Below are 13,017 nucleotides of genomic sequence, written 5' to 3'. Positions count from 1 at the left end.
CTATGAAAACACATTTTATGAAAAGGATTCCTGGTGTTCTGAAGCTCACCTCCAAGGAAACTGGGAGATTTGAGGGCTCTATGGCAACAACCAGGGAGTTTATATTTAAAGTATTTACTGAATACTAAATCATGACTGTGATTATTATTATTTATTTCTTTTATAAGGATCTGTGAGAAGACATAATCGGCCCAGCTGATGTATCACTCAGTCACTACATCTTAAGACACAGCATGTGTGTGTTGAGTGTGTGTTACCTGGATATGTCGCCCCAGTACCACTCGGCCTCTTGCAATGATCCTCCTGCTCCTCCGTCCTTAGTGCCATTGCTGCTGCCCCCTCCTACTCCGACCGAGGAGGGCTGCTGTGGCTTCGCTGGCTTCGGAGGAAGAGCTGGAGGAGACAAAGAGACAATACGTTACTACTGAAAAAGAGTTGGTATATACGCTGTGTAACATGAACTTTGCGGCAGAGCTGTAGAAAACACAAAAAAACGTCCATCCATGACTGCAGATGGAAAGGAAGCGAAGCACTGTTACACTACTCGAGTTCAAACTTTCATTACTTTCGAGTTTCCTGCGACCTATTATACACAAACAATTACACCAGAAAAAGGCCTTTCCATTTATCCCCGAACATGCACACATACTTCATATGCAAATGATAACACAGGACGTGTTTTTACATCTCCACACAAATGCAGCGGCGGTGCAGTTGGTGACCGTATTGTTATTAATCACACAGGCAAACAGCGGCTTGACAAATACAGCCCATACATCATCACAGTAATTATTCTGTCATGAACCACATGCAACACACACACACACACACACACACACGCTTAGGAGTCTTAGGGCAGAGTGAAAGTAATTGGCTGCCTGTAAGGATGAGACATCTTAGGTCCTGAGGAGGGAGAGGGAAGTTTGTTACAACTGCCAACACTCTTCTTTTCATAGAGTTTCTCCCGTCTTTGAACACATCCTCCCACTGAGCTGCTGCAGGGTAACCTCCTATTGTTGATATCACAGCAGATCACGTTAAACTTGACTTTTAGCATCTGGTTTGCACTCTGCATCATATCTATGACTGATGCTCTTATTACAAACAAAAGAAACAACTTATTATTGGCTAGGATCACTCATTAAATAGACTCTATTTCTGTGAACTTGTTTTGCCATCCTTGTGAATTCCTAATTATTCACTGTGTCTATGTGGTGAATGCAATTTGTGAAATACTGTGCAGCCCAATTGTGTAAGCCTAAAAGATTTTCTCTTAAATGTACTGTTTAAAAAGCCTGCATTTTTGTATTTCTCAAATGTTATCAATTTAGAAGGGCAATCAGGCAATCCACAAAACCAGAAATGCACATTGCCCAGTGCAACAGTTTGGCATAGACTGTCTGTGTTTATATTTGTAATCTTCTTTTATTTATTCATTGAACACGTAAAAAATATACATAATTTGCCTGAATCAAATAAATAAAGTCTAAAACATCATCGACATCATTAAACATTTGGAAAGTTTGGCTACTTTTGTTAAATTAAAAAAGGGGGTTTGTAGAAAACAAATCCTCAAAAGTAAGGTATGAAAAATAGTACTAATCACAGAAAATCTCAAACAATATCTGGTCCTACTAATGAAATGACCCGTCACTCAACATTGGAATAATGGCAGCATCAAATCTTTTGGTCTTTTAAAGTGCAGAGAACATTTTGTTAGCATTTAAATCACAGACTGCACCTTTAAGTTTGGATAATAACAACAAAACCAGAGCTGAAGGTAAATTCAGCCTGAGCGAATGCTAAACAGCCTAACAAACAGAAGCTCTTGTGTTTGCTGCCATGCTGTGTGCCAGACAGACAGAGCTAGCCTGAATATGACCCACAATACCAAAACACACCACACACACATATATATATATATATATATTTGAGCAGACCAAGGTTTTTAAGAGTCTCCAGGCACATCTGGATACAGTTTAAGCAACAGCAGTGTAATTACTGGAGAGCTCCTACATCACAAATCAGTTTACGCTCACACACACACACACACACACACACACACACACTGTAAGCACATGGAGGACTGATGTGGACAGCGTCCTTTAAAAAGAGGGAAAGTCCGCTGATGAGTGTACCCAGAAATGCCACCGGGGGAGCGTTCTCCTTCAGCTGGAGCGTCCCGGAACATTCTGGCCTCACAAATTACCAGACGACACGCACACATGGATGACAGAGAGAGACAGACGGGGGAATTCCCATAATGCACTGGGAGAACTGAATAAAGCTGGAGAAATGATGCCCAATATGATATGATGTAATGGCGGAAAAAAACATTAGCAAACAGCTGCTACTTCCACACATAGCAGACACATAGCAACATTAGCATCTCATTAGCAGTAGAGTGGTTTTTCTGTCCACCTGATGAATGTAAGTCCAATATTCGCTCTAATTTGAGCTGTGGTTTGCTGGTTTGGACCATAGCAACCACCACGGGGCCACTAAACTAGCTAATGTTAAGTGTGTTATTTTGTCACAATTATACTTTTAAAGGTGCAGTGTGTAGGATTTGGCGACATCTAGCGGTGAGATTGCAGATTGCAACCACAAAACGCGAATGGCCCCATCTAGTGCCAGTGTTTGGTTTGTCCATTCTGGGCTACCGTAGAAACATGGCGGCCGACTCCAGGAAGAGGGTGCGCTCCGTATGTAGATAAAATTCTCATTCTAAGCTAACGAAAACACAACAATTCTTTTTTTCAGGTGATTATACAGTAAAAAAAATTAACATATTAAGATTAAATACCATTTCTGCACAATAGATCCCGCTAAATGTTACACATGGTTCCTTTAAGAACATTTATGGAGCTGTTTTGAAATATTTAAATCTCCACACGTAGGAACTCAACTGTAGCTACACCAGCTATCTTATAATGGTGTGATTTCAAATTAAACACTACAGGACACTGTGTGTTACGAGTAGTGAAATACACAGTCTGAATTTACAAAAAGAACAGCTAACAGCGGTGGCTGTAAACAGCTTAGGACCTTTTGCTCACTTCATGCTGAGAAGACCTCATCAGAAGAGGTTGAACTGCTAATAAAAAATAATTGGTACACACACAAACACACAGAGCAGATGAGTTTCAATTCAGAGGAATGGAGCAACACAGTGGCAGCTTTTCTTCCTCTCCTGTTCTCAACCGTGTGGTTCTTCTCACTTTTTCCCCTCTCTCTCTCTTTCTCTCCTTTCCTCCCTCCTCTTTCACGTCACCACGGCAGTCAGTCGGTTACTGCAGCCAAAGCTGTCATTCTGCAGCTGCACTGTTCCCCTCTGTCAGCACTTTATGTACTCACACACAGTTCCATGTGCACTTCCAAGTACAGAGTGGAAATCCACTTCATAATAAATAAAAAAAACTTTTGCGCCATTTGAAATTTTCAGGAAAACAGAAAAAAATAGGTAACAAAGAAATACACTGCTCTAACATAATTGAAACACACTGTATAAAGTGTGTGTGTGTTTGCATGTTGTTCCCAGTGTGGAGGTACATGGACCACACAAAGGATGGTATCATAAAGGACAATAGGTGGGTCCTCAGGGCTGCATCTAGTTATTACTTTCATTAGCAATTAATTGATTTTTTTTTTTTTGCTTAACTGTCAATAAAATGTTAAATATATTTAGAATTTTCTGAAGTTGTTTGAGCAACATTTCAAAAACCCAAACAAAAATATGTAATTTGCAATGATAAAAAACAAAAATGCATGTAAACAGCAAATCCTAACAACTAAGAACCTGAAACCACACCAGATAAAATGTGGTCATATTACCTGATAGATGACTAAAAGTGATGAATTGATTATTTGTTGAAATGATCATTATCATAAAAAAATTTCATTAATTTTCGCCCCCCGACTACTTCCCGTTTCAGCATTACTATGAGGAACAACAGGACAATGGACAGGACCAAAACACACACACACACACACATACACAAGTCCTTTGTTGCAAAGGTCCCTTGGAAATTTGAAGCATTAAATCCAGCAGTCAGCGACCTCTGCAGCATCTACTGAGCCAAACGCTCCAACACACTGGTCAATACTTATAAGCTCTTTTAAACATCTTTCCTGCATAAAACAAGTCAAACTAACTAATGACAACCATCCTACCAAAGAGGACAGAATCTGAATATGTCATAAAATGTGAAAACTAGTCATATTACGTAACTGTATTGTTCTAAATCTGTAAAAAACAAAATCAGTCACAACTCCTGCATGAAATTCTAAGAGAGCAAGAGGGACGGTGAACAAAGGCGACCATCAGCGCAGCCTCCCTCCCCTCCTTCCTCCCCCCTCCCCCTCACCAGACAAAGGAGCAGCGCTCAGCCACACACACACACACACACACACACACACACACACACACACACACACACACACACACACACACACACACACACACACACACACACACAACACAAACACACACACACCCACAGCGATATCACTTGTCATCACACATGCAGGCAGAAAGCCACAGCTTCTCCCGAACAATGACTGTCAGCACGGACTGACACACACATGATAAACACTCACACTTGACAAACACACAAAGCATCAATGCGAGCCTCGGTCATCCTTTGGCAAAACGGCGAGCGTGCGCACACCAGCTGATCAGTGGCACAGCAGTGACCACATGTTAACAAAGATCTTTGCTGCAACAAGAGTTTACACACGCCAGAGAAATTACTGCACATGCTGCAAAAGCAAAAAGGCATGTGGCATGAATCAAGTGTTCCAAAAGAAATCTGCTTCTCAATCTGTTCCATTTCCACAACTTTACATCTGGAAAAAGTAAGGAGCTGCAGGTGGTGTGTGTGTGTGTGTGTGTGTGTGTGTGTGTGTGAGCATTTACAGTATGTGGGTGTGTTTCAGCGTCACGGCTGCGAAAGAACACACACCTCTCTCACACATGGAGATGCAGTGCAAGACTCTTTTCGTTTTTCAATCAGAATAGTTTGCTGCAAAATAAAACATACATTTTGTCTATAGAATGTCAGAAAATCATCTCTACTTTTGTCTGACCAACAGTCTAAAATATAAAACTATTACAAATAATATATAAAACTGAGAAAAACTGCAACTCCTCACATTTTAGAGGCTGGAATCAGAGAGTGTTTGTCGTTTTTGCTTGATAAGTAACTTTCTGTGGATCGACTGATCGTTGCAACACTAATTCCCACATTTGTAGAGTAGAAAAGCAAACTAAGCAACAGAGAAAGAATGAAGACAAACACACACACACACACACGCACGCACACACACTCTGAAAGCTTTAGGTCATGTGCTGCAAGAAGAATCAAAGACGAGGGTGCTGTAACAACATGAAAGAGGAGAAAAATATGAAAAAGAAAGTGATGAACTAGTACAAAATGTAAATAAATGTACACATTATGGTACAGGATAAGTGAAGTCTGAGAAAGGATGCAAAGACGAACAAAGGCAGTAACAAAAGAGACTAATAAGAAGAAGAAGAAATGCACTAAAAGACGAAATCCGTCTCTTACCGTCCTCAACCATCGTACTACTCTCCGTTAGTTGCATGCTGTCACTCGTCTCTCAGCTGTTTCCCGTTTCCCTCCTCCCTCCTTCTCTCTCTCTCTCTCTCTCACTCACTCTCCCTCTCTCTCTCTGTTGCTCTCTCTCCTCCTCCTCTACATCCTCCTCCGCCGCCACCTCCTCCTCCTGCTCTCTGCTCAGTCAGACTGAAGAAAAGAGCAGAGCGAGGCTGATCCTAAAAGACAGACGACCGCTAACTAATCCCCCAGCACGGAGGCCCGCCCCCTCGGCCAATCAGGAGGCGGCAGGGGGGGCGTGCCTCGCTAGAGAAAGAAAGAAAGAAAGAAAGGAGGGGGGTGGAGTTATCCGGTGGTATATCAATTCCTTCTGGGACACACCACACACACTCGTACACACAGCAGTGCAGCATCGAGCGCTAAATCAACAGGTCGTCTCCTATTGAACACAGTGCGACTGGCAGCTGAATGCGTGTTTAAGAGACTCATTTCATAGTTTATTTCAGTCACTTCAGTCTATACTTTAAACACTATATATACACTGTAATCTAACAAATAGTTATGTCTGCAAATAACAATCTTAAGACAAAAACCGCAATATTTTACACAAAAACCTGTTTTTTTTTGGCTCAATAAAAAAAAAAGTGAAAGCTATAAATTGAATCACCATGTCAACATATCCATATCTATGACAACTGAGCAAACTCCATCCGTGGATGAAGACTGTGTGGTGGGATTGAAAGCTCAGGAAGAAGCTAGTAGGTGGACCTTGATTTTGGATTTTTTTTTCTATTTCCAAGTTCAAGAATGAATTTTGATGCAGATTCTGTGATACTTTTGGACAAAATTATATTTGGTTTAGAATATGTTTGGTTTATTTTCAGATTATGATGCTGATGAAAGGCTCTTATCACTCAGCGACATATGGACAGTAAACATTACGGGCCACATGTCAATCCAATCCTATAGATGATGATTACGTTCTGTATGTAAAGAGGCTTGACATCTCCCCCGTGCATGTCGTTTATATTAGCAGCAGCAGGTCTATACTGCTGGTTTTGCATATTTTAGCTCATTTAAGAAAGAACGAAAGTAATTTACCATTTCCAAAACAAAGTGTTTTAGATTTTTTTCCCCCAGGTAGCCATTTCTGCTAGTATGCACTTTAAAAACCAAAGTTGGCACTTGAAATGTGCTTAAATTAGTTAATATATCTGTCAAAAGGATTTCTTTGACCACTTGTACATGATAAAATAAAAATAAAAATTCCCCAGTGTAATCTCCCTCTGCAGGTGAGTGCCCTCGAGTAGAAAAATCTATCATAATCTGGTCCTCATAGACCAATGCAGGGCTGGTTGACAGATCATGATATAACAATAATATTTTATCCAATATATATCACAATATGGCAAATTACATTTACATATATTTAAATTGATGTTCAATGAAGTGACAAAATCATTTAATTTTGCTCCAAAAATCTGATCAAATCAAACAGAATTTTGTCAACCAACATAATATGATCACATCATTGACCACAATTGACAATGGAGCGCAACAAGCAATTAGTTGATTAAGCACTTAAGAAAAGGAAAGCTCTACTGCTTTTGTTGTTGACAAAGCTACATTACTGTTGCATAATAATAATGCAGATTTGCAAAAGCTGCCCTACATTATCACAATTTCACAAAATCAAATACAGACATGATGTAAACGGTGATGAGGAGTCATTTCATGCTGGGTGGATGTGAATAGAAACTACCTGGAAAGAAATGACAACTGGCGAGTAATGTGCAGCAGTACATAGAATTTGCTGTAAATGAGCCAAGAAATGCAAAAAATCTCTGGTATGGTCCTTTAACAATAATGTCCCAGTGATTTTCCATTGAAAGACGAGACTCATCGTGCACCCCACATCCACATATGCACGTGTACACACACACACAAAGTTGCCAGTAGAAACGTAGGCTTTGCCCTCCCCCGGGGGGAACGGTGGCACTCCACCTGTGCTAATCATCCCGCACACAAAGGCAACACACACACACACACACACACACACACACTATGCTTTACACACAGAGACACACACTCTATAACTGTCACTGAGGCTTTCACGTTTCAATTCCAGAGCAATAAATATTCTAATGAACATCTGCGGGACGCTCGTCTTCCATTCTCCCTACATCTCTTCACTCCCTCCTTCCTTCTCTGTCCATTCTCCCACTTTTCCTCCTCTTTCAGCCTCTCCGTCACCCTCCCTTTGCCTCATTCTCCCGTCTCCGTAGCTCTTTAGATTACATGTCAGTTATGTTAAGACAAAGACGCGATCTGCATACGTTTAACACAGACGAGCTGAGAGTTGGTTATATAGGAGTGAAACAAAAAGGATGAGAGGATGAGCTCATTCAGGCAAAAGAGGTGACACACACCCACACAAAAAAAAAGACTACAATAGCCTACAACACATTGCAGGTATGAGCTACAGAAAAAGTCCATATGCACTGTTAAAAAGCCTGAATCAATCCTGATTTTCCAAAATGCACCTTTTTTTTGTATACATCTGTATTTGCTGACTGCATTATTCAAAGCATGGAATGAGCACAAATACTTGCTAAGCTGGGATAAAATTTGAGTAATCATTACTCTTTCTCAACCATGACAATGACCCCCATATATGCGTGAATGAATGGACGGCTCCGGGTGCTAAATAAGTCAAGATCCAGCGGCAGTTAAGTATGTGAATCACCAGCAAAGAGCCAGTGTGTTGCATTCACATCCCCGACGCATTGAGTTGAGGAGCGCTGTCCATTCACTCTACTGTAGCTCCAACACAATGACTGTCAAATGGAGAGAGAGAACGCCGGACAGAGAGAAAGAAAGAGAATCAATTCCTCTCTTGTTCAGCCAGGAGGGGGGGAAAAAGGAGGTGTTAACTTTAAATGAGCAGAGAAAGAGGAAAGTGGATATTGCACCAGTCCACTTCACTTGGACTTCCAATATATACCTCAAATGAAAGAAATCAAGCCTTCAGGATGCAAGACTCGAAAAATGTACTGTAGCTGTGCATGCAGCACATTTTCTCCTACTTGCTGACACAAACTTCACATAAGGTGACAACACATCCTGAATTTCCATCACTGCAATCTAATGGTTCAAATGCTTTCTTTGATAAAGCATCTTAACCTAAGGGGGATTTTCTATTTTTGCATTATCTCTGCAACATGCCAAAGATAAGGCATAATGCTGCACTTTATGGTGGCTGCAGAATATACAGTACATCTCAATAGATAAATGGAAGAGGGGGGATAAAGAGGGGACAGAGCTACCGGGCAAAGTGCATTCAACAGCGCCTCCTGGAAACAACACAACGTCCCACATCTGCGCCATGATCCATTCAGTGCACCGAGAGGGGAGAGAAGAGGGAGAGAGGAGGGGGGGTGGGAGTCAAATGACACTGGCACAATTGCCGAGGAATGAATGAATGAATGGAGGAATGAATGAAACATGTTCAATTCTGGGTGACAGTTTGCTAGAAAGGGGCACAAAGACGTGTAAATGCGTGTCAGTGAACGGTGTGATGGTTATGAAATGCTCGGGACGTTTTTATCCCCTGGTTTTGTTCATTATTCCGGTTCCCCCTCTCTCTCTCTCTCTCTCTCTGTTCTCTGTGTCCCATCCCCCCTTCTCCGTTGTCGGCACCGGGCAGAGCTAATTTCGGGATGATCCGGATGGAACTGAATCATTTAGACTATTTTATTGTGAAGTAATAATAATGTGCAGGTAAATAGTTGCCGATTTTTTCTCATTGAAACCTGCAACAATGAACTGCGTTGGTGTTTTTTTTTTTTTTTTTTGCATTTTTGGTCCAAAATGATTTTTTGGGCTGCAATGTCTGCCATCTTTGTAATTCACACATCACATCACATTATATGCTAGATGGCCAAAGGGAGCATTTCGGCTGCCTCTATATGTACAGACAGACTGACGTTACATGGGACTATTGTCTCCAGAAAGGAGTCTGTGTGAGAGAGCAGGTTTGGAGAGCTGTGCAGCTACTGTGTCACAGCAATAAGCCTACAAAAGGAGCATTTCTGCTGAAAACGGGTGCACCACCGGACAACAAGAAACACACAGTAACATGTGTTTATAAAGCGTTGTCACTGGTGCCGTAAACTGTTGTTAAAGTCGAATTTAAAGACAAAATGTCGCAAAAAAAAAATAAATGTCAAGCTCAAGTTACCTGCTACAACACAATAAGAATTGTGCAAGGCTAATAGTCGAAACTGTGGCAATAATTATGCACTGCAAATAACTAATAGATAAAAAAAAATAGCACAAATGAGCAGACACACGTGAAATCCCTGGAGAAAAGACGACCCAAATGTGGGTTAAGGACCTCTACAGTCTGGTAAAGGACCGCCGGGGGGTCTGAGCAGCAGCAGCAGGATGTACGCTTTAAAACTTTCCACCGATTTGCACAGACACCAAACCAAACACCTCCTCTCCTTCTCCAGCTAGCCCCTAACCAGCCTAACTTCCATGTCCAACACCAGCTCCTCTCCGGCTGTCACAGTCCAGGCCTCCTCCTCCTGCTTCTTACCTGGCGGCTGGTCCATCTCCAGATAGAAGATGAGCTCTGTGGAGTAGGGCATCATCACGTCCCTCCAGTCTCCCTCCTCACCGGCTGTCTCCGCTGTCCAAACTGTGTTATACATTGCTTCCGTGTTGGCTTAACCTGACAATCTTTCTCCACAAAAAAGGAGGAAAAAAAGCGTATAAAATGCGAAAACAAACCGACGTATTTAATAAAAAACTGGATTAGATAAACTAGCTAATCTATCTAGTGTGAAGTCTTCTATCTGAATTCCTGCTTCAGACCTGAATACATAGACGGACTGTTGTACAGCGAGCACCGCGCTGCGACGGCTCCTTCCGACATACTAATACAGTTAATGACCTGGGGCTCTTCATGAAGGCCCTCTTATGTGTGTATATATATGTATATATATATAAAAGCGTCCTGTAAACGGGGGGAAAAGTAGAAGCCAGCTCTACATTTCTCTCCGTCTCCTCCGCTGGTGCCGCCGGCCTGCTAGCTTCATGTTCAGAAGAGCAACTGACAAGAGGAGGCTGGCACAGGCTGACAACGGCTGGGACAAACCAATACGCCGCGGTTTACAGGGGGGGGATTTAACTTCCCTAACTGTGAAAAAACACCAAAACTAAACACAAAATACATCCGTGCCGTTATGGATAGTAATAAACTGTAATAAACACGACTCCTGTCTAGCCTAACGAGGAAATTATTCTGCTCATTAGTTATGCCTGTATTATTTTAATACTACGAACCCCCCTTTGGTTAAGCTCCTTTTTTCTCCCAGACCCACCGCTGGCCGAGCCTCTCTGCGCAGGCGCAGAAGCTGAATTTGAAAGCCAATGGGGAAATTACTTCAGCCTCTGAAGAGCAACTTACAAATTCTGTGGTTTTCCAGTCAGATCCTTACCTTCCTACTGACAGGCTGTATGTCACTACAAAACTAGGCTACTGGCTGCTACTGCTGCAGCAGCCACTTTGGATTATGACATAACAGGCTACATGAATAAAGAGCAGCCAAACATTCTTAGATAGATAGATAGATAGTAACTTTATGAATCCCGAGGGAAATTCAAGTTTCCAGAATCACAGTTCCATAGTGCAAAACATGTTAGTAAAAAGGCAGTAAAAAAGTTAGTAGTGCAAAGTACAAAAAATATACCAGATATAAAAATACAAGATGAAGAAAACTGTTAAAACTGAATATAGTGCAGGGTAACAGCTGTGATACATGACTATTAAACAAAGTGAATATAGTGCAGAAGAGACTGTTAAAAATGAGTATAGTGCATTATTATCTGCATTAAAAGACCATCGCAGTGTTTTTGCACGTTTTAGCCCATTTTTTTCAAATCACATATGCTTAACGTTTTCTACCGTACAACCAAATGAACCATAAATTGATCCTACCAACAAGTATTGTGTTTGTATCCAAATCCTGATGTATCTTAATCCTCTGTGCAATATGAGCATGGAGATTATTGTCCAAAGATTTAAAAACACATCAATGAGTCACACTGTGCGACATGTTCCTTCATTACCATGAACATACACACACTGTAGTTTATTTTGACTCAATCCTACATACACCGTCCTGCTGCCCCAAATACTCACCAGAGCGCCAAATGTGAATTTATCAGCTGCTGCAAATAGTCCCCAACAAATGAACCATTTCCTTCTGTTTGAGTAACTTTTAAAAATTACAGTGCCCAGCTGCTGACAATAAGAAAATGAAAGCTAAAGTTAACCTCATGTATTTGAAAGTCATCATTGGATGGTAATGCAGTGGGTACTTCACAAATGAACCTACTCTTTCAGCTGCATTAGCATGCAAAGTGACAACAATGGTGGAATACACAAATCAAGCAAGTTTCTCGTTGATTTTCATACCATAGTAAAATGAATTCAAACAATGTCTGACTGAAAGGTAGGGAAAACACATTAAAAAAAAAACAAATCACTACAATGTGGCTTGGAAAATGGTCAGTAGCAATGTAAAGAAAAAAAGAAAAAAAAAGCATGCAATGAGACAGAGACTACAATATGTCTGAGATTATAGATTGGGTCCTACAGACTGTGATATACGGTATACCTTGAGTTTACTCACCCACGTCAACAGCTATCTACCCGGCTGTAGTGTCACTGAACCTTTGCTCGATCTTATACTATGGCACATTTAACAAATTGTCATATGATAATTAAAAATGTACAAGACCCCTCTCCCCAAAACAGTGGGAAATGTACCCTCTTTGATCATAATGTCCTTTTCCGCTGCAGTGATGTGTTTGGAGCTATAGTTTGTTTATTCAGTGGGCTTGTTTAACTCCAGTGGAGGGAAAGGTGCCATTTACAATGTGATCCAAGCTGCCTACAGAGGTAAGTACAGTTACAGTAAATGATATGGAAGCTTAAACATAAGCTTAGTGATGCTAGAGAGGTGCAAACATGTATTTAGGAAGGCTATAACACAGGGATTAAAGCACACATACGCATCAAAACACACACCTGCTAAAATGGATATTATGGATTTACAGGATTGTGGGTTCAGGTCCGTTTCATACTGTATGTATGGCTCCTTATTTTTAGACCTGCTCAGCAGCAGACAGTTAGCGACTAGCTAGTCAACGTATCCTCATACAACGGTTCGTATGATTTTTTACAAAAAGTTATTCTTCATTTTTTGTGCATTTTCCTACAAATGTCCAGGAACATGTGACGCACGTGTCAATGTCCACTCCAGTCTTTTCAAAATAAAACGACTTAACTAGGTTTAGGAAAAGATCGACTTGGTTAGGTTTAGGCAACAAAACGACTTAATTAGGTTTAGGAAAAGATTGTGGTTAG

General features: G+C 41.1%; 1 protein-coding gene across 7 annotated transcripts in view; it reads right to left on the bottom strand.

Moving 5' to 3' along the window:
- Positions 1–13,017, bottom strand: part of pik3r3b (phosphoinositide-3-kinase, regulatory subunit 3b (gamma)) — a 252,924-nt gene that overhangs the window by 14,886 nt on the left and 225,021 nt on the right. For 5 of the 7 annotated variants that reach the window (XM_074636385.1, XM_074636384.1, XM_074636383.1 and 2 more), the window contains one exon: positions 258–393. In XM_074636385.1, the coding sequence (XP_074492486.1) occupies positions 258–393 (136 nt within the window). Of the gene's footprint in view, positions 1–257; positions 394–5,570; positions 5,736–10,179; positions 10,700–13,017 lie in introns of those variants that run through there. The other 2 variants (XM_074636389.1, XM_074636390.1) reach the window with 2 other exon arrangements.

Source organism: Sebastes fasciatus, chromosome 5 (assembly GCF_043250625.1).
Source record: "Sebastes fasciatus isolate fSebFas1 chromosome 5, fSebFas1.pri, whole genome shotgun sequence".
Classification (NCBI taxonomy): domain Eukaryota; kingdom Metazoa; phylum Chordata; class Actinopteri; order Perciformes; family Sebastidae; genus Sebastes; species Sebastes fasciatus.
The sequence above is the reverse complement of the archived record's forward strand: the minus strand, read 5'-3'. Positions and strand labels throughout refer to the sequence as shown.